General features: G+C 46.2%; 1 protein-coding gene and 1 long non-coding RNA gene across 16 annotated transcripts in view; one reads left to right on the top strand and one right to left on the bottom strand.

The window, feature by feature from the left end:
• Positions 1-12493: 12493 nt before the first annotated feature.
• ADTRP (androgen dependent TFPI regulating protein) overlaps positions 12494-21203 on the top strand; it is a 33364-nt gene continuing 24654 nt past the window's right edge. The window contains exons 1-2 of the mRNA XM_054190948.1: positions 12494-12773; positions 19753-19887. Coding sequence (XP_054046923.1) covers positions 12621-12773; positions 19753-19887 — 288 coding nt within the window. The 5' untranslated portion in view covers positions 12494-12620. The remainder of the gene's footprint in view (positions 12774-19752; positions 19888-21203) is intronic.
• LOC128905217 (uncharacterized) overlaps positions 16246-21203 on the bottom strand; it is a 46881-nt gene continuing 41923 nt past the window's right edge. For 12 of the 15 annotated variants that reach the window (XR_008464785.1, XR_008464783.1, XR_008464777.1 and 9 more), the window contains one exon: positions 16246-21058. This is a non-coding gene — a long non-coding RNA (uncharacterized LOC128905217). The remainder of the gene's footprint in view (positions 21059-21203) is intronic. The other 3 variants (XR_008464786.1, XR_008464780.1, XR_008464791.1) reach the window with 3 other exon arrangements.

Below are 21203 nucleotides of genomic sequence, written 5' to 3'. Positions count from 1 at the left end.
ACAGGTGTCAGCAACGGGTCAGAGGGTGCTGGAGGTGAACTGGAGATCTCAGCCCAAGCCCAGCCCCAGCCTAGCATCTTCTGGGGATGATCCTCTCCAGGCCACAGCTGAGGTGCAACCAAAAGCATCCCCAGGGAAGGGGATAAAATGCACAGAAATGACTGCGCTTGGCTGGGTGCAGAGCCCATGGCGGCTCAGGTCGGGGAGGGGGGGGTGGAAGAACGAGGTGAGGGCCAGGTGACAAAGACCGGTTTTCCATGAGGCTAGTGTATTGCCCCTGGAGAAGGACACAACTTTGTGCGTACAAGAGCACGTTCAGTCAATGCATCTTCCCAACTAGAAGAGCCATATGGCCTCTGCAGGGACTTTCAGCTGGTTCTGTTTGAATCTGCCAGGGGCAGCAGAAACCCAATGGGGGCAGCTGCAACCCCAGGCCATGGGCATTGCTTCCCTGCTTACTCTGTGTGCCTTCATCTTAGTGTAAACCAGTTGCTGAAGTCGCCTTGGGTTTGGGGATGAGGCTGATAGGTATATGCTTCATCATTTTCATTAATGTCTAAGAGCTACCAGTTACAGCTACAGATACTAAGCAGCACACTGGAAATATAATGACTTCAGCTTCCAATTCACCCTGCTTTAGGGCAGAGGCTTAATCACAGAATAAGCAATGTTACACATTAAACGTGACTTCTGACTGAAGAGTGGTTAACACCATGGTCTGATACAGAAGTCCAACCCAGAGAGGCACCTCCTTCCATCATAGCACTGTTCTGATAGAAATGAAGGAACCCATGTAAGGTCATTCAGCATGTTGTCACATTCATTTTATACACACACACGCATATATATAAATTAATACAGGGAATCCAGAAGAGAGAATCCCCCTGCCTGCTTCACCGCACCACTTTTTTGATTTTAAAGCAACAGACTTAGCAGTATGTCCTTCTTTAAGGAAAGAATACCCAAAAGGTAACAAGGTCACTCTGAACTGCAGCTCCTACCCCAGCCACATACTTGCACAGGTGATCGTCTACATTTGAAACACAAAACAGTTTGAAGAAAATTATACTCCAGCTTCCTGGAAATTGTTTGCTGTTTCCTCTTCCCATACCTTTATGTCACTTTCCCCCTTGCCCTCCTAATTTCTTCCTGCAGTTCTCAGAATATTTTTCATTCCTTGACTTCATCTTTTTTGCCTGCCAAAGTTCTCTCCGTGGCCTAAATGCAAAGCTAACCATTGAGGCTCATTGAGAGAGAAAGCGCGCTCAGTGAGACCAATTACACAGAACCGAAGGCTTTTTTCTCTACTGCAGAAATACAAGTCAAATAAATTTTTAAGAGTCTCTACGTGTCTCACAGAATTACGTGGCTAGCTTCAGATTTGCAACAGCAATCCTTGAACCCATCGTATAAAGATGCCCAGACCACTGCACTACTGAGTCATTTCAAAGAGCTCACTTAAATCTATATTCTCCTACATGTTTCCACAGCGTGTTTCTGGCATTATTTCATATTTTCGATATATATTTAGAACAAAAGTCCGAAGAGTAAATAAGATATCCCATTTGCTGTTGAATGTATGTATTCAAAGTCCCTGTACATTGAAGTACAAGGCTCCTGGTGCAGACCTAAAGAAGGGCTTTTGTTCTCAGAGCTTGTCTACTTCTCCCCACTGTATGAAGCTTGCTGATGAAATCTGATCTTCTCTCTTCTGTAAGCTGGACTCACTATGGGAACGACCTCTGAAAGTCCAGTGTGGCCATGAATTCTGTAGAGTCACTGGGGACACTATTTTTGTGGAAGAAACAGATTTGGGATTTTAATGCCATGCAGCTTAGTGTTTTGGGTTTTTTGTTTGGGGTTTCTTTTTTTTTTTTTTTTTAAACTAACTGGTTACTCCCCACATATAACGTTTTCACTAATCTATAGCAAAGGCCTTGCATGGCCTTTTGTTTCTGTTCAGTTTTGTTTCTGACTTTTCTGTTGTTGGGAAACAAGCTCTCATGAAGGTGCAAGTCATCTTTGGTCTAAGTCAGATCTGCTCGATATTTCACACATTAATTTCACTCTGCTCAAGGAAGGTCTCCCCCGCAACAGGCTTCCAGCAAAGCAATGCAAAGCTGCGCCAGTAAATCCCTCTGCCAAGCTTGAGGTCCTAAACCTGCAAGTTGTCCCGGGCAGGAGCCCTTCTGGTCCTTCACAGGACTTCTAATTGACTTTTGCTGTGCTCATGGAAACCATTGCCTGCATGGTCCAGCCCTTGCTATTTCCACAGGTTTTCTGCATATTTTGCCTGTGTGTGCGCACACACCCCACCACGCTGCATTTCCCGGCTCCGCTGGAAGGAGACTCAGGCATGCGGCGAGAGAGAAGTCCAACAGCAAGCCTCATCCGGATAGCTAGGGCAGCAGGGCTGCGGGGTTCTACCCCACGGCTCCTACCTCCCACACAGTACAGATGCAGCCCAGGTGGCTCACAGAGTCTTTATTACTGCACTGATGGAGAAGCTTGAAGGAATGCAGCTTTGGACAGTCTGGAAGTCATTATCCCATGGCGCCGTCTTTAGAGTAGCTATTCTGCCTTGAACAAGGCTCTCTGAAAATGTACGCAGCCTAACTTCTGTGCTTTAATAGGTGAAATCCAGCTTTACTCAAAAGTACCTGCCAGGGTATATAGATTGCTCTTTGAGAGGAATAGGCGTTTGCTGAACTAGAACTGTTGCGGAATGCAGAGGTGCTCTGCTCAAGGATGTTACCAAATATCTGCAAAGAACCACAGAGGCCCAGCTTCATTCAACACAGACCTTCACTGTGCTGTACAGTCAGCAATATTCACACGTGATACTTGGCCTTCCTGAACCGCATGCTTTACAGCTCAGTTTTCAAAAAAAGCAAAAAAAAAAAAAAAAAAGGCAAAAAAGGCAGTTCAAAGCATCCTCAGCATGTGCTGCAGTCATGTGCCGCATCCTAGCTACAACTCAGGGGATTGAGATAGGCATTTTCAGCAGACAGTAGAGTAGTTTGATCCAAACGCTGGGATTCTCAGCAAAGCCTTTTTTCTAGCACAGCATCAGCGTGCTTCGGCTCTAACATCAAGCTGGATAGCCGATCACAAAACTTGCAACCTTTTACGTGGCAAGAGTGTATTTTTCTGTTTCCTAGTTCCACACAAAGAAAAACTTCTTTCCCCTTTAACTGTCCTAAAATAATGTTAGCTTTTGAGTGTGGAAACTTAAGTCCCAATGGAGAGAAGAGCGAGAGAGAGAAAGGGATAAGGGAGCAAAATAAGTGAAACTGGAAATGAGCCTCCTTTTAATGTGGCATTCTCTGTCCCTCCCATTCTGGTGTGAACTTTAGGTCCCTTCCTTTAACTAACTACATTTGCTATTTGGTTATTCCTTGGTTTTCATTCATTGCTACAGACAGCCTGGATTTTCCTCCACTTTGTCCCTGGTTTCATCATGAAGCATGCATAAAACACCGTCTGGTTTCATAACGCTAAGCCCACTTAGCTGACAACATCACCTTTCCTTGCAGCCGTGGTAGACTGAACCAGGTCGTTTTATTCCACAGCGACTACACGTTTAATTAGAAGAGCAATGGCACCTGGATTCATGCTTATTGCATGACCCTATCCGCAGACACAAGGACAGAAACACGGACTGTGCTTATGTACGTCTGTGCAAATGAGAGCTTCTGCCACAGAAGTCAGTGGAATAACACCAAGCTAAAAGCCAAGGGCACAGGCAAGCTCCAGGCTTTTAGCATCAGCACAGGATCACCTACTTTCCCCCCTGTGCTTTCTGCATACGTGCTGGGCTGAACTCCAGGGATTAATTTACCACCCACTGTGCAGTTTTGCAGAGGAGGAAGGGATCAAAGACGAGTTCAACAATGTGAAGCTGTCACTAATGACGCAGAGGCTGATATTTCCTCTTGGCAGCCCAGGGTGCAGAGAGCGGTGGCGCTGGCACCTCGTTAGGTGGCACCAGCACCTCGTTAGGTGGCACCAGCTCTCCTTCCCACGCCAGAGTGGCACTGCTGGAAGGCAGCGCTACCCAGCCCCGGATGGGTTTGACTGCAAGGAAATCTTCAGGCTCGGCATCGCGGCAAAACTCCAGCTCAGCTGACACGAGGCTGGTGCTGATGGTTCCTGGGAGACACCTCATCTGACTCAGGGGGTCCTTTTGATTGTTTTTCCATTCTTGCCCTTTTTACCCACCACATGTTTTCCTGCCTTAATCACCATCACCAAAGGGAGTCATCACCAACCAGAGTCCCCCTTGCAGTCACCTGCATCAGCATCACTCAGAATCAGCGTACATTAGCATGGGCAACTCCGCTATTGTGGGACACAATTTGGGGAGAAACAGGCTTCTCTGGACTCCAAACTGTTCTTTCTCTTTCCACCAACTCCCATCTAATGTATGGGGCACAGCACCCCTGCACAGCTTGTCCAGAAGCTCAGGTTTCCTTCCTCAATGCAAAGGTGACAATACCTCCCTTTTTAAAGGGTCTTGAAACGCCTAAGTGGAAAGCGGTACTGCAGGTTGCCGCTGCGCGTTACAATTAAACAACAGCAGAAAGCTTCCGATGAAAACAAGCAGGCAGCTCTGTCCTGCAAGCTGTGGATCAACTGGAGCTCGCTGCCAAGCACAGGCCGTTGTTAGCTGTGTGAACAGTAAACGGTAGAATTAGCTGATAACCAGCATCTTGAATTTGTCAAGGGCAGGTCTCTTTCCCACCCCCACTTTTAGGAAGCAAGAACACAAGAAAACTCCAAGCTTTTGAGACAGGAAGCTAACAGCAAACATCTCTTCCCTCCACCAGCTGATCCCAGGAACATAAAGGTCTACAAGCCACCTACGTTTTCACTAAGCAGCTAAAACATGTGACCAAGAAAGTTCAGATCCCTCAGACGCGTTTAGCATTAATGAAACACAACAGGTTTTCAGAGGGCAGCGAGAAGGAAGGGGTTAGCGCAAGAGTTTTTTAGCAAATGGCCTGATTCCAAACTCAAATTCATCCGATTATCTGACCAATAACCAAAGGAAGCATTGCAAATGCTGGAGGTGCTTTTCCTCATCACTGAAAATAGCTGTAAGGAAAGGAAGTGTGCTGATGCAAGTCGTATAATGGAACCGACAGCGGCAGAACAAAAGTTGAGGTGGAATTTTGTCAAGACGGATGAAAAACTGTTGAGAGTTTTGTGGTTTTCATTTGTTTGGGTTCCCCCCACCCCGACCCTTTCCCTCACACAAGTTCATTTCTACATAGGGTAACTTTTGAGGGATAACTTTCTGTTGCAGGAGACAGCCTGTCTTGTAAACAGCTATGGCAAAATGCTCTGTGAGAAGCCACCACTAAATCAGCCCAGTCCACGAGGTCATGACATGCTACATCAAGTACAGAGGCCCTGGCTGCAGACACAGAGGTGAACCACAGCTGCTGCAGGAAGCACAGGGCTCCCCACAGCACCTCTTTCCTTCAAAGAGGGTCACCTTGAAGCTGTGTCCCCAGGGCAGCCTGCAAACAGAGCGACCTGGGCTGAGGAGCAGGTAGAAAGTGCCCTTCATGCCATGCCCATCACCTATAGCACTGCTGCAGCACACTCACATTGCGGATAGGTGCTTTGTGGCCGAATTGCGTACTACCTAGCAGAGCTATTTGGATAATACACGCTTTACCACAGTACTTTGGGGAGGTAGGAAAAGGAAAAGCTGCCCAGACAGGAAGATCTGTGCAAATTAAGAACTACAGGAAGCAGGTATACACACGAGAGCTACGAGGAAGCTGGGGGAAGTGAACTGACCCCCTCACAAAGATGCTGGTGTTGGAGAACATCTTTATGTGGGGGGTGGTCATGGTGATCAGGATAAGAAGAAATGGAGAGGAGGTAGCACCGACTTCAGCTTGGGGAGGCAGGGCAGGGCTTGCTCTGAACATGATGCTTCCCCATCCCATCTTCAACAAAGAGGCAAGAAATTTCAGAGAGATCTTCCCAGAGCAAAGGGGCTGGGTAACAGGGAGCAATTTGCCAGCTCTTCACAGTAGCAGGAGTACTCATACATTGCCGCTGAAGGACAGTAGCTAAGACACTGAGATACCGTTGGTGTCCCACACAGCTGCTGCTCGAGGATTTGCCTTTTTTTTTTTTTTTTGAAGGAAGAGATGGAGAGTGGCATTCACTTATTAAACTGGACACTTTCCTGCTGACAGTGCCCCATTAGAACCTGATCGCCAAGACGATGCCTCACGCCTGAGCCCCACAGCCCTCTCGGTAACCCCTCTCCCAGTAAGGGACCGCTAACAGCTGACTGCCTTTTACATAAGTTGGGTCCAGAGCCACAAGCCGTGTCAGACCCTGGAGATATCTTATGTGAAAATGGCAGCAATAGCATGACTGCTCTTAGGCAGGAAACTCACTTTCTGCAGTCTGACCAACCCACTTTGAATTTCATTATGTTGTTGACATCACGTTGTTAGCATCATTAAAACTTTGCAATCTTTGTTTTACCATTGCCTTTGACAGACTGAAAAATGTACCTTGTTCTTCAGTGCCTGGTAATGAGCAGGAACTGGACACGGGTTTGGTGTACAAAGGATAGTCATGTTCCCAAGGACACTTGGGAGATTCTTGTACTTGCCACCCCAGCCAAGTTGCAAGAGCCTCAGCATCTGGCAGGTTTTCGGAGGCCCTGGGGGTTGCGTGATGTTTTATAACCTGTTGGGTCATTTGTCAAGATGATACCAGTGGTGGGGATCAAACCAACATCTCTTACAGAATTACAACCTTTCCTCCAAGATGCTTTAGATGCTATCAGGACTTCAGGAGAATGGTCATTAATTTGCTTTTCAACAGCAACTTTCAGTGTGACCTTGGACACACCATTTCACCGCTTTGGGTCTCACTTCTCCATGCATAAGCAGTTCCTTCCTCTGCCCAGCATTTGTTGCAACTAAATACCAAAGGCTGTGACAGATTCAGGCACCACACTAATACAGGCTGTAGGTAGGCCTTTATTTTAATTCTCCGGTACCCATTTGTAACAATAGCTGTTCCTCTAGGCAGATCTGCACATAAACATCCTCATTTCGGCAATCACCGACTGGTGAGTTAAGTGTTGGGCGATTCTCTTGCCTGTCAAATGGTTATTTATGATATACATAGGCCACAGATAGTCAAGAGTCACATACACTAGACCTGCTAATCTTTGGAGCAGCAAGTAGAAAAAAGCCACAAGTGATGTCTTCTTACAGTCGTGAAAGAAGAGCGAGTTCCCTGGTTTTTCTACTCTGCCACCTGCATTTCTTATCCCATCAGTCCAACAAGGTGCTTTCTACAACCACTCATAAATCTTTATGAGACTCTTCTATCAGAGTTATTGTGTCCTGCCCTAGAAGTTGCTGCATTTCAGTAGTAGACTGAGAAACCCCACACAAATCATAAAGCATTTTGATGTGCAGTATGTTTTCAAACACAGCTCTATTTGCAAGACCAGCTGGTACATTCTTGTCCCTCTCTAGAAAGGGCAAAGAAAAAAATGAACATAAATGCATCACTTAGCTTGCCCACCACAGTTATCTAGCATGGAAGTGTCTAATGAGAACCAGGCATACCTTGTGCATCCAAGATCTAAAAAATACCCTGCTACTTCTTCCCCAGTGCACCGTGGCACATTTGTTTGGCTCTGAACTTCAGATTGGTTGTGCACAATCTCTCTAAATGGTTAAAGATTAAATGTGCATTTCTGACAGAAAAGGGAAAAGGTAAAATTGAGAAGCACTATTGTATATCTCTTCAGAAAGCAGGTAAGTTCTGGAAGGTGTTGAGAATCAGTGAAAACTGTGCCTTTTATTTCTAAGCAGTACTCACCTTGCCAAGGGAGAGGATACTACTGGGCTTTGGTGATAAGGCAAACGATTACTAATTTCCACTACAAGGTGGAGATAAGATAGGCACGCATTTTTCCAATCAACTGTTTCTTATTTTCAACATACCTACTTTTAGGACCCAAGTTGTTAGCTGAAAAGGTTTTGTTTTGATTAATGTCATCATTTTCATTCATTAAAAAAAAAAAAGTCAGAAACGTCAAGTCATTGTTACACAGGAAGTTTTGTTTCTGGATTGAAGTGACATTTCATTTAGCAATCTGAATAAACATAGTTTAAAAGCCAATGGAACTCAACGGGAGGAAAAAACTCCGAAATCTGCGTGAGTGCTTCCGACTACTGAATCCAGTTTCTACTCATACACGACTCATCACTTTGGGACTGAAAAATCCTTCTGGATTTTGTTGTTTTGGAAGAACTTTTTAAAACCAATTCAGAACAAGTGTATTAAGATGAGATAAACCGCTTTCTGTTTTCTCCTTAAAAATATATATTTTAAAAAAAAACACAAAACAACACAACAAAAACTCACACAAGATAAAGAGGAGATGCCCGTGCAGGAGGATTCACAAGCTTTCAACCGTGTAACTTTCTGGCTTGCCACACACAGCAGATTGATATTGCAGCATTGCCCATTCTTAGATTTTTAGTGAAATATCTCAGGATATTTTTTTTAATCGATTTTCATTAGTTGTCACTATCGCTGCTGCGTCGCTGGGCAAGGCTTTTATTAGTAGTTAAAACACTTTTATGCTTGTTGTTCACACAGCTGTGAAAAGGAATTGGAAAACCGAGTCCCATAGAATCTGCTAAAGCCCAAGACAAATAAAACCAGGAAGAATTAAATCTTGTGAGTTACACTAACCACACGATTTGGGGGAGTTTGCCTCAGGATTTGAGGATGCCTGGAGCAGACTATGCCAGGCTTGCAATTTTGTCAATTATGTTTCATTTCATACATCAGGGCCATCACGGAGCAAATCGTTATTACAGATGTCCCCAGGGACACAGGAGCCCAGGCGGCCTCACGCTACACGCTAAAAAGCTTTCTTGGCTGATGCTTATCAGAAAAATGCTTCTTCCACACAGAGCCCTGCATTACCTGCAACTAAACCAGAATGTAGCAGAGATGGGGTCTATTAACTCTCGACACATCACATAACACATGGAGGATGCCGTACAAGAAAGGCCCCAGAGCCCACTTTCAGGGAACGCCGCCCTTAACGCAAGCCAGCTTATAATAACAGTAAATTAAAAACAAATAAATTCTGAAATCCACGTATGAGAAAATAGAACTGCATTGAGGAGAGAAACAAGCTTCAGAAAACTAGGAGAAAAATATGCTCACCCAGCTCCTCATGTTTTCCTTCACCCTGTAAAAATCTCCCTCTGACTGAGTCAAGTCCCATTTGCGCATCAGTCCCTTGTTATTAGATTGTGCCTAGAGAAGTAGAGCCAGACACAAAGACCCCGATTTGCTTCTTAGGCCCCCAAATCTTTCCTGGGGCTTCGCTTGTGCTTTGAATCCTTCCCTCCCACCTGGCCTTAACTGCTGTCACCTGCCAGTGATTTCCTGCCTTGCTCTCGCTGCTTCTGCCATTGCTGGGTGCTGCTCTGACAGAGAGCAAACCTTGCCGCTGCAAGAATATCGAAGCCTATTTGAAAGGTGCCTAACTGGTCTCTAAGCAAACCGCCAGCCTGTGAGGAAGCAGGAATATTTATTTCTACCAGCTGCTTCCTCAGAGGCAGGCTGAGGGGGAAGCCAAGCACCATGTGGTAATGATGGACGTACAGGGGGACTGCTGGGTAGCCTGGACATACCATGCCCATCAGCGGAGACACACAATGACATTGCGAACAGACACGTTGGTCTAAGGTACTGCCAGTTTGCACCGTTGGCTGTCAGATCTGTACCTGAACCGTACGAGCCATACAAGTGAGTCGAGCCCATTTCGGTGCAGCGTCGGGCAAGCTGGCCTAACCCGCTGCCCTAGAAGAGGGCACGAGCAGGGGACATTTTGTGTGCACAAGGTGATGTGCGGCTGCGGTTACTCGTTACTGTTCTTCAGCCAACGGGCGGAGCGGGAGCTCCCAGTTGGCTTCAGCACAAAGTCGTCTGTCACTGCTGAAATCAGAGGAGCCCCCGAGGCGGGCTGGGAGCGTTGGCAGAGCGCGTGAACGTGGCTCAGCTGCAGGGGAGCAGCAGATGTGAGCTGGGGTGGGGTACCCAGCAGATGGAAGACGGTATTTCCCTCAACCATCCCGCTAGATCGGCAGCAGCAGCAGCACATCTGCTTGTGCCCCGATGCGCTCCTTCCTTCTCCCTCCTCTCTCCCACCCCCTGCAAAAACTTTTGGGATGAATTGCCCGTTCCGCCGAGCAGATGTTCATAGCCACGGAGAGAAGGCATAAGATAGAACCTTTCCAGTGTATTTGCTGGCTGCAGTGAAATACGAAAGGCTCCATGAAGTGTGGGGTGTTGGACTTCAGATCCTATCGGGTGCTCATCCTTTCTTTGCCATTTTTCTACAGGCGAACTTCATCCCTAATCTAGGCTGAGGGATAAGTATCTTGCTTCTTGTATGTAGAAAAACAAAGCAGATGGTCTCAGTCTGTGGGACAGGTGTCCACATCAGAAAACTGTCACCGTACTTGACACCTTCCCAGCCATACTGGCCAAAAATCCTCCAGAAAAGCAAAAAACATACCTTGCCATTTTGCATACATTTACATTCATTTGCATACATTCGGGCACATACACATGCCTTCCCATTTTTAAAGTTGCACTACAGCAAAACCTCAGAAAGAGTGGTGTGAAGATAACTTGTTAAGTGCTGACTGCTTGGTGCCTTTGATATGCAAATCCCTAATAAAAAAGGTCCTTCCATGCCACAGTCCTATTCTGTTCCTGCCTTTTGTCACAGGGATGAGTCTTAACAAGGTGGAACAGAGGAAGCAGCTACCCAGAAAGTCTGTAAAGGAAAGGCAATTGAAAACTCTTTTCTGCTAGATTTCCTAAAACAAGACCAGTGACATTGTCAGAGTCCAAAAAACATATTCCCATTTTTTTTCCTTTTTTTTTTCCCCCCATCAAGAGGTTTTCTCCCCCAACCTCAGCCAACCACAAAAGGACCTACACCTTTATTTTTCCTCTAAGTGAGGCAGAAATATTTCATTGGGATTGTGATGGCTGGAATGCCTTGGGGAGTCTGGATGCGGGGAATGTGAATTAGAGGAGAAGTCAATGAAACACAGGAGGATATTGAAGGGCCTTAGTGCAAGGGCTGTTTCCCAACACACATGCACATTGCTGTCTGAGTTCATAGGAAATCATCTCGCATGGAGCCTTACGTCCAGTATCAAGGGGAAAAAAAAATGCGAGAGAAAAACCAAAACAAACCAAAACACAGCAGATTGCTCAATGCTGCCTGCAGGCCAGTTAGAAGGGTGGAAAAAAAGAAAAAAAAAAAAAGATAGAAGGGATCCCTTAATGAGGTCTGCTCGGCTGAAGCCCAGCCCTGCCCATGGGGACAGCCTGCGCAGGGGCCAGAGGAGCATCCCCTCTCCCCATCCTGCCCGGGGAAGGTCCAGGCACAGGCTGGGACATGGAACGCGCTCCCCACCAAGGCCCCCTGTAAAATACTCAGGTGGCACTTACAGCCGGCAGCACTGCAATTATGCAGACTCTGGCCCAAATAGGAAATGCCGTCTGTATTTTCCAGTGCTAATTAGGGCTGCCCTTGGCAGGAGGGGAGGGAAAAATGAACGTTTCCATGGGAAGTGTTTTTTTTTGATCGCTTCATTTTAGGGTCACTGCGTGCACATCAGTTCTTCTCTTCTGTGCTCCAGCCCTGACGGCGCGATAATGTTGCGCCAGGGAAGAGGGGCTGTCTGAAGGTGAACGGCAGGTAGGTGAGACGCCCTGCTCAGTGCTTAGGGTTTGTCACCCAAGGCCTTTGCCCTGTGTCCCCATCCCTGCCAGAGCTTCACAGCGACTTGGGGTTTGGCTGACCTGCCGTGCGTGGTTGTGACGGATCCCAGCTGCGTGGAGCGGCGGGAAGGCGGCAGAGCCTTTTCCCACAAAAAAAAAATGTCAACGCTCGCAGTGATTTTGAAGCCCAAGGACCTCTGCCTACGAATACTCTCAGCTTCCTTGCCACCTCCATTGCCTATCAACAAATCAACTCGTTTCTCTCTCACAGACCGTTATGTTTCCCACTTCTTCCTTTGGCATGAGGAGAAAAAAAAACCCCTCATCTCAGAGGCTTCCCAGGCTGAGCTGGAGACATGGCTGCTCCCATAGCTACCAGTAGGGAAAATGCCGCTTGTTTTCACGCGCTACCTGGAGCACGACAGCCTGTTACACAAAATCAGCAGCAAAGCTCCCCCTACTTTTGCAAAAAGAAAAAAAAAACACACCCCAAAACTTATGTAACTCTGCAACTAATCTTCACTAATCTTGAGCAAGGCATTTAAATCCAGGGAATAAGCCTATTCTTCTCGCCTCCCCCCCGCCCCCAGCCTATCTGAGTACAGTGAGAAGGGCAACAAATAGAAGCAAAGTTCACAGCCTTGTGAATATTCCTTTCGACGAGAGCAAAGTGGCAACGCATCCCGAGTCTGCTCCGAAGCAAACCCTCCTGCCCTGCCATTTCCCATGCACGGCGAGCGAGGACCTTAAGAGAAAAGCTGCTTTTGGACCGATTATCACTTGCTCGTAGCTAAAGCATGGAAATCTCTACTCTCACAACGTACCATTGCCTTGCTTTTGTCTGGTATATTTTCATCACCTATTCGATCACGCATGTAAGAACAGAAGAGCGGCCATCTGAAGTGTTCCTTTACGGTGGGCAGTGGAAATATTTGACAGTCCTCAATCTGGTAAGCGAATCGTGTTGTACAGTGATACCAGTATGTCTATTTGTTTGTCTGCCATCTGTGCCTCAAGACATATGCAGCTGGTATATTTGCTGCTGTTAAACTCCTTCCTTTAACGGTTTATACCCCGAAGGAAACTAAGTAGGGATCCATGCTTGTGCTGTGAGGTGCATTCGCAGGTTTAACGCAGAAATAATACTGGCTGGCAAGCTGCTTGACTTTCAGAAAGTGCTCTGAGGCTAGTTGCCTCTTTGTAAGAGGCAAGCTATCAGTGAGGGAAGAGGCAGAAAGGCAGGGTATGTCCAGCCCAGGACATGTGCAGTTTGTTGCATTGTTATCTAACCCCTAATTCAATACGCATTATAATGCTGCTTGGAGCATGGCTTCAATTTTTTAATAGGCTTTTATGTCTCGTAAGTTCCAGAAAAGGTAAAATAGAGCATAGCATGGTGCTAATTTCACCATTCAGAGAACAAGCTTAGTTTGAAAATCAGTCGAGAGCACGAGGGAAAGAAATTCCAGCCTGCGGAGAGAGATGCTTGTGACATTATTACGTGTGTTTTAACAGTGCAATCCACTGCTTGCTGCATTTCCTAAAAATGCACAGAAAAACATAGCCCATAACAAGTTCTGGTTCTCCAAAGATAGAAAACAAAATGAGAGCACATGAGATACCCTGGGGGAGGAGGCTTGTTCACAGTCCAAGTGGTTCATCAGTGACTTGTGGCAGTGGTGGCAGCGGCGTAGAAAGACTGGGTATGTGGAGAAGGTTCCTAAAAGGGACGTATTTCTGGGACACTTGCTAATCTGAAGGATGTCTGCAGGGACCTCCGTGGCCTTTCATCCATTCTGTGTGACTGTCAGAGTTAAATGCCAGTGGGAAGTCTGGCCCGGAGTATGTTTATCTCTACTTTTACTCTTCAGGAGACGCCCCATGGTGGAGTTCAATGGAAGCCTAAGGGCTCCCCAGCTCCAGGGGCTCCCCAGCTGAGGGCTGGGAAATCTGGGTCCATTCCAACCTCAACCACTCTGTGATTTTGTGAAATATTTGCAACCAAGAGGCCGTGAATGGCACATGAGGTGGCTACAACAGGGCGGGCTTCAGGGAGCCACAGCGCCCTTCTCAGTGGCCAAGCCGCTGTGGATGGATGAGGGCACATATGTCGCTGCAGTCAGGATGCTATATGCATGGTTTGTTACTGTGTTACCTTCGTATAAGTACACCCAGGCTTTTCATGATGTTTTTAAAAATTAATTTTTCTGAAAAATTAATTTTTCTGACAGCAATCAAACGGTCAGCATTCAACAGCCTTAAGGATATTCAGTTCGTCCTGCTGGGACATGTGTCCGTAGACTAAAATACCACCAGCCACATCCCAGACAAGCTGCTCCCCGTGTGCCCAGCTCCTCTCCTTTGGTCTTTGTGTAAAGCTGGCCCCGTTAAAGTACCACCCACACCCTCAGATAGAAAAGCATCACCATACTCTGGCATCGTTAGAATAAGATCTATCACCCAGTGTATGACACAGGTCTAAAGCACGATATCAAGAGGAGAAAGCAAGCAACTCGGTATTTTGGGATGCAGAAATACTCAGTGAAATGATCATCCAGCTTCAAAGCTTTCCCTTCATCTATCTGAAAGAAAAACATACCCGTTTATACTTCTGATGCCTTCCCTATCCTGTGGCAATGAGTGCCACAACTCAAACGTGCCAGTTCGTTTTGTTGGGGTAAACCTGCGTCCCGACAACTGAATTGGATGCCCCTTAACTTCTGTCTTATAATTTAATCATCCGTCCCTGCTCACTTTTTCTTTGCCAGTTATTAGAGACCTCTACCCGACTTTCCCGGGCCTTTTTCATCTCTCTTCACAAAGGGCTGCTTCTTTCATTAAAACATCCTTAACGCCCTTTTCAGTAGTTTTTTTAGTTTCGGGAAGGGGTAAGTAGGACAGGCTGCAGTGGTGGAGCTATGAGCTTATGGATTTATACAGTGGCCTAAAGGTGTTGCCTTGTCTGTTGTGTATTTCTTCTTAACAATTCTTAACTCTCTATTTGTCCTTTTGATTACTGGTGAGCAAGGAGCCAGCAATTTGAGAGCACTATCCATGGCGAGTCCAACATCTCTTTCCTGGATGGTGATAGTTAATTTAGAACCTATTGTTGAAAAATATGTGATTGAAGTTGCTTTTTTTCTGAAATGCATTACATTGCACTTACCAACACTGATTTTCGCCTGCTATTTGATCTTCCATGTACTCAGTATCCTGAGATTCTTTGGCAATTTTGCAGTCAGGCTTTGCTTTGACAGAAAAAAACAACCAAACCTACAAAGCTTTACCATCTCAGTGTTCACTCCCCTCCCCAGCTCATTTACGAATCTGCTGAACAGCTCAGGTCTCATTAAATCTCTGTGAGCGAGGGCCCTTGCTCCACTTCTCCAGTCCTCTGTCTCCGCTCTTTTAACTGCTTACTGGTTCGATCCCGGTGCTAAAACAGAGCTGTCAGCCAACAGGGAGATGGCTTGGGCTGAAGATGCTGCCTTTCTCTCACGCAGAAAACATGGCAATGGGGCAGGGTGTGCAAAATTACTCCTTCATGGCCAGTAGTCCTTCTTCTGCAGAGATGTGGGGTTTTTTTCAAGAAAGGGTTGCCAAAGAGTGAAAGGGCCCCGGGGAGAGAAATGCCCTCTTTCCCGCTTCTCCCCTTGATCTGGACAACGTTTGAGGGTATCCCTGGGTGACAGAAGTTTCCTGAGCTGCTGTATGCGTGAGGAAGACGGTGAGAAGACAATATGGCCCAGGGGGCTGTGGAGCTCCTAGAGCAGTTGTCCCGTGGTTTGGCATTAAACCACTCCCTGCTGCTGAGGGACATCAAGGAGCAAGAGGTGGCTGTCACCCGCAGACATCCATCAGGTGCACACCCGACGCTTTTATATTTCTGTGCTTTTGGAGGTAGTTCCAGGAAACTCCTCAGGATGCTGGGAGGTGCATTCCCGGGGAAGAAGAGCAGGGAAAAGCTTCCCACTGGGCTGTGCTGGTTCAGCAGAGCCACCGCACTGGAAAGGGCTCGGATGTGCCTTGGAGGCTTCCCCAGAGCCAGGCAGGCAGGGTTCTCGTCCAGCTCTTCTGCCTGTCTCCTGCCAGACTGCGATTGCCTGGCTTCTGGCACTGGCTGGCTGAATCGCTTGGAAATTTTCCCCCCAAAATTCCTCTTGGCTCTTTGGAATTGTATTTAAAAGTTTCCTTCTGTGGAAAGCCGGCTCGCTCTCATCCGAAATGGAAATACTGGGAAACACGACATTTTCTGGGGATGGAAATGCAGCTTGACTCCAGCTCTGCTGGAGGGATGCTGAAGAATTTTTTCTAGATATGACCCTCTTTAAGCACTTCATTCAATTCCTCGCTAGTCATGCAGTTCTCCCAAGAGAGCTCCAGCTCTGACGTTACTTCAGATTCATTTATCTAGTTAATGATCATAGCAATCAAGACTCAGAAAGGAAATATTTTTGGGGGGGGGGGAAGATAAGTGGGTTTTGTATCAAAGGAGTTCCTTGACCAATTATTGAACAAGCAGAAACAACAGATAAAAATGGTTTTGTATTCATTCGTCTGCGACACAAAACAGTACAAGCTGAATCATTCATTGCCTGAAATATCCAAGCTCATAAAAAACTGCTCACTGCTGTAAATCTATTAGTAAATCATTGCATAAAGAGCACACTGCACCTTTAAAAATTATTAATTGCATTCCTGCCCCATTTTATTCCTTACGCTTTTGTTTCTCATAATTTAAATACTTTTCACCTCTCTTGAAAGCTGTTTTTTATTTATTCCAAAATAGACCCAGTGTTTAGTATACATATTTTCCAGGTTGCTATCATGTGAATGGATGTGTGTCTACACTAAATGTTGGCTGTTATCTCTAATAGCCTACTCAGAATATTGGATTTACCCCCCCTTAAAGGCAGAGCTTGGAGCCCGATTTATTTGTACTAGTTGGAGATTCCAATATACACATATGGCCAGATCTTATACACAAAAGTAAATCATGTCAGGTTAGTTAAACAGAAACATCCCTTTGATCACTGCAGCAGATAAAAATTAAGGTTTGTCACTACGACTCTCAGTTTGGAAAATCAATCTGGCCAAATTAAGCATTTCTACAGCACCCAGCGCCATGGAGCTCTGCGGGGTCTAGAGAGGAAAGCAGCATCTCTTCAACAGGGATAATCATATCCATATTCCCCTCTTTGGGTTAATCATTAGCTTTCTGAATGCTTCCAGTCTTCCTTCTGTTCGCGTGGGAATACTTTAGGGTATCCTCTTCATTTACAGCCAGCGGATTTACACTCCATGCGCGGCTGCAATGGATTTCTGAGCGCCAGCACCGCTGTTTGGGAAATTCACAGGACATCTGGAATAATTTGATGTTTTCATGTCATTTTTTTTTTTTTTTAATGTCAATGTTTTCCCATTAGTGAAGGGCTGTGAGATTTGGATGCACTTTTCCTACAGGAATAAGCCTGGAAGAGCACGGGTTTGGAGATCTGACCCGAGTCTACCGGTGGTGCGCCCTGCCAGACTGAGCATTACTAGGGATGGTTCTAGCCAGGTTCAGTTTCCTGGCTTGAAAAATTACTTGTATATTCTTCCATTGCTCCTGAAAATACAGATGATCACAAACTGCCTGAAACCCCTTTGAACCCACATCAACAGATAAGGGTAGAGCTACGAGTAGCGCAAAAACGAGCTCCTGAGATGGAGTTCAAACTTTTTCAGGAGTTGTGCTTCTCCACGTTCAGCTGGAGAAATGGGTCAAGTTACACATTCGGATAAGCATTTTCCATAAGGAAGATAACATTGTCCTCCCCTGCACATGACAGAATACCGGTCTGAGAATGTGGCTGGTTTGGGACTGTTTCTTTTCAGAAATGTTTGTTTTAGTTAATTTTGAAGGGGGGGGAAAGAAGAAGCCTATCCCTGTCCCATGATTAATGTAAGGCTGACCATGAACAAGATAATAATAACCCCATCCTCTGGGAACCAGGCCTCTCCCTAATTGCTTTATTGGCAATTAGTCACCATGTGTCACCAGACTGTCACCACCCTCATGTTCATTTTTCATGCCTTTTACAGAAAGTTACTGCTGAGTCTACAGGGTGTAACAAGAGCTTCTGTTTATTACCAGGCTTTTCTTAGCTCTTCGTCGAGGACTTGGTTTTGGTGCCCTGGTGAGGCCGAGGACTGGGGCAGAGGTTTGGGTTGGACACGTGCTTGGGTCTGAGCATGCTGAGCCCCAGCGCGGACTTTTCTCAACTAGACCCACCCCTGACTTGGAGGGCTGAATCCCTCCTGACTGAGATTGCGCCTGCAGTTACAGAGGCTAATTGTGATACTGGGGAGAGAGAGAGAAAGGAGAGAAAACCACGTTTAAAAGAGCTGGTTCGAGTGCCTCAAAATTGAGCAAAACCATATACGGGTGCTGAGGAAGCTGTTTGTTTTTTTATGTAAGAATGTGGCTGTTCACCCCACGCTCTAGAGAGGAAACAGGGGGGGGCTTTGCGGCTGAACCTGGTGGTGCACGACCTCCGATACCTTGCCCAAGGTGACCCTGCGACCTGCAAACTTGCAAACTGAAGCATGCGGAAACCCTTATTTGAAGATGGGCATGGTGAAATCACAGACCCCTTCTTCCCTCAGATACTTTGATAACAGAAGAATTTCTGATGGAAAAGCATTGCACTAATTCCGTCCCCTCCCAAGCACCACCCTTCTCGGCTCCTTCAGAAACTGGTGAAGTAATCAGCCACAGCTTCAGACACTTCGCTCTAAATAAATATCTGATTCAGAGTAAGATCATGGCAAAAGAGATCTCATCCTGAAAGCCATAACGCGGCCTCTTTCCATTTCAGCATTGCTAGCTGGTCCAGCGTTTGCAGCGGGCTGCACTCCCCATATTGCAGCACTCTGGGACAACCTTAAAAAGAAGAGGCCACCCCATGAGTTAAGAGAGCTGAACTAGACTCAGTGCTGAATGCAAGGTAGTGGGAGAAGTATTCTTCTGCTGGGTTTTGCCTTCGTGCGTCTGACAAATCTGGTTCAGCATCATCCACTGTGTAGCGTTAGGAGAGAAAACGGAGTAATTAGAAAAGCAACATTGGCTTAAGCCACAATATTCTGACAATTTCATACACAATTTGTGGAATTCTGTTTTGCCACTGCACGCTTACCTAATTTTTTACCAAATCCTCCTAGCACCCTCCCCAAACAACCCTGCCCTCGTTACTTGTAAATGATTTAAAGAAAGAAAAAAGCCCCGCCAAACCAAAGCACAACACGCCTCTTACCCAACTCCAAAATTCATTAGTTATAAATTGTTTAAGTTATTCAGTTTTAATTACTGAAGTCCGCATCTCTGCTTCTAAGCACTTGAAATTCTTTCCTGAATCCCTCTGAGTTCAGCAGAAGAGGTTCTGGTTTTGGTAACTTCTGCACCTAATTCTCACGTTAGAGCGCTTTTGTGCTACTTGGCGCTGAGAACAAGGGCACCCTGAGTCCCCGGAGAGCAGGCCCTGTGTTGGCTAAATGGTGGGAGAAGCTACCTGGCAATTGCTTCGTAGGAAACACTTCCTGCCGTATTTTTGTTCTCCCCTCTGCTCCTGCTCAGATACATTGAACATAACAATTAACATCGGAAGCGTGAAGGAGCTGGCTTTCAACATGTCCTTCCACCCCTCCCCTCTGAATCACATCACACATCTCTGTTTAGTCTGTTAAACGAGATACTGTTAAAGTTATCTCCCGAACAACTTTATTTAATCAGTTTCAGTTAGTAAAAAAGATTTAGCCAACAGCTATTTCCCTCACGCGGGCTTGCAGCTCACGAACAAAACAGCTCCCTGAAGAGCAGGAACAGAGTTCATTGAGAAACGTGCTAATTAAAGCTGGATGAGTTTCCCTCATTAGGTGTAATTACTTTAGGTTTTGCAGGCTGTCTTCTATGGGGTGTCCTTCCTGGCTGATGTGTTGAGACTAATTAAGAAACTGCGATGTGCTAAGTGCGTAATTTCCAGCAGAGACCTTCTTTTCAGTGTCCTGGCTTTCCCAGTGTCCACAGTAAGTAACCTCTGTACGTAAAAATAATGTTTTCATAAATGATTAGGGGTGTGTAGCATAACATGCGCATGTATAAAATAGATAAGAGCTGCAGGCTTTCTTTTACCATTTGAAAATGGATTTGGACCGTTTAGAAGAATAAACAGTGCTGAGCCCGTTACGGTCGAAAGCAAAGCCTCTTGCACAAACTTTAGGATTGCTGTCCCCGAACGAACACAGATTGACCCCCAAAGGGTGAATGAGGTGTAACCTCTCTGTTAATCTCACGGTCCAAATAGCTGTGGAATTATCGACTTAGGGCATTTCTCTAAAGGGCAGCACGGGCCAGGAGGACATGAGAGGGTACCTAAGAGGCAGCAAAATTTCACATCTCCTTCTGTGACTCCAGCATGGCTTTAAATAATTGCTGGAGAGAAACAGACTCACAGGACAATGACTGTAGGCATAGCCAACATCTGATTCACCACGGATCACCTATTCCCTCGCAGAAAATGCTGTTTCTCGAAATGCTGTTTATCTGGTGCTGTGGGTTGGACGGGATCCGATGGGTTGCTTATGCACGTAGGTACCGCTCTGCGTGAATGAACCCTGCGGCCATCTCTGAATATCAAAGGGCTGAGAAGGGCTGCTTAAATCTGGTCCACAAGCAGCTCAGCCGGCTGGCTCACTACAAAATTCCTGCCAGTGATGGAGACGGAGAGAGATCGGCTAATTTATGTTCCCTGCACGGCAGTATTCACGATGCTGCTGTCATATCCCCCCCCCAAAGGCATCCTCACCGTGCCCGCAGGACAGAGGCACGGGGTAGTCTCATTCTTCAGCATCTCACACCCTGATGTCCAACCCCAGGCACAAAGTGTGCTCAAATACAAAGCCAGGCCAAAAAAGTGCAAATCGGCTCCCAGGTATCCATAACTGATGCCAGGGTGCATTTCCTCCTGTTAAGTTCTCCCACCATAAATCCACCTCTGTTGGGGGAAAAAATGGGTGCCCACGGTGCAGCTTGCACCTGCAGTTTATGGATTAGGCTTATGAATTGTGAAGGTAAGGATAAGTTTTGGGTGAACTGTCTTACCGAGATCTGTTTTGACTTTGTTACTGAGCAGAACAAACGCTGTGGCTTGACAGCCAATCCCTTGAGAAGAACTTCTGGACCATCAAAAGATCCCATCTGCAAAGAAAAAAGAAAAAAAAAAAAAAAAAGAAAAGAAGTTTAAAGCTAATCTAGTATTCCACAGCAAATGTCAGTGTTGGCAGTTTATAAAGAGGTTTTTCTCGCAGTATCAACACAGAACACTGCACCTCAGAGTAAATTC

This window comes from Rissa tridactyla, chromosome 2, assembly GCF_028500815.1.
Source record: "Rissa tridactyla isolate bRisTri1 chromosome 2, bRisTri1.patW.cur.20221130, whole genome shotgun sequence".
Lineage (NCBI taxonomy): Eukaryota > Metazoa > Chordata > Aves > Charadriiformes > Laridae > Rissa > Rissa tridactyla.
This window is presented reverse-complemented; position numbering and strand designations above follow the sequence as displayed.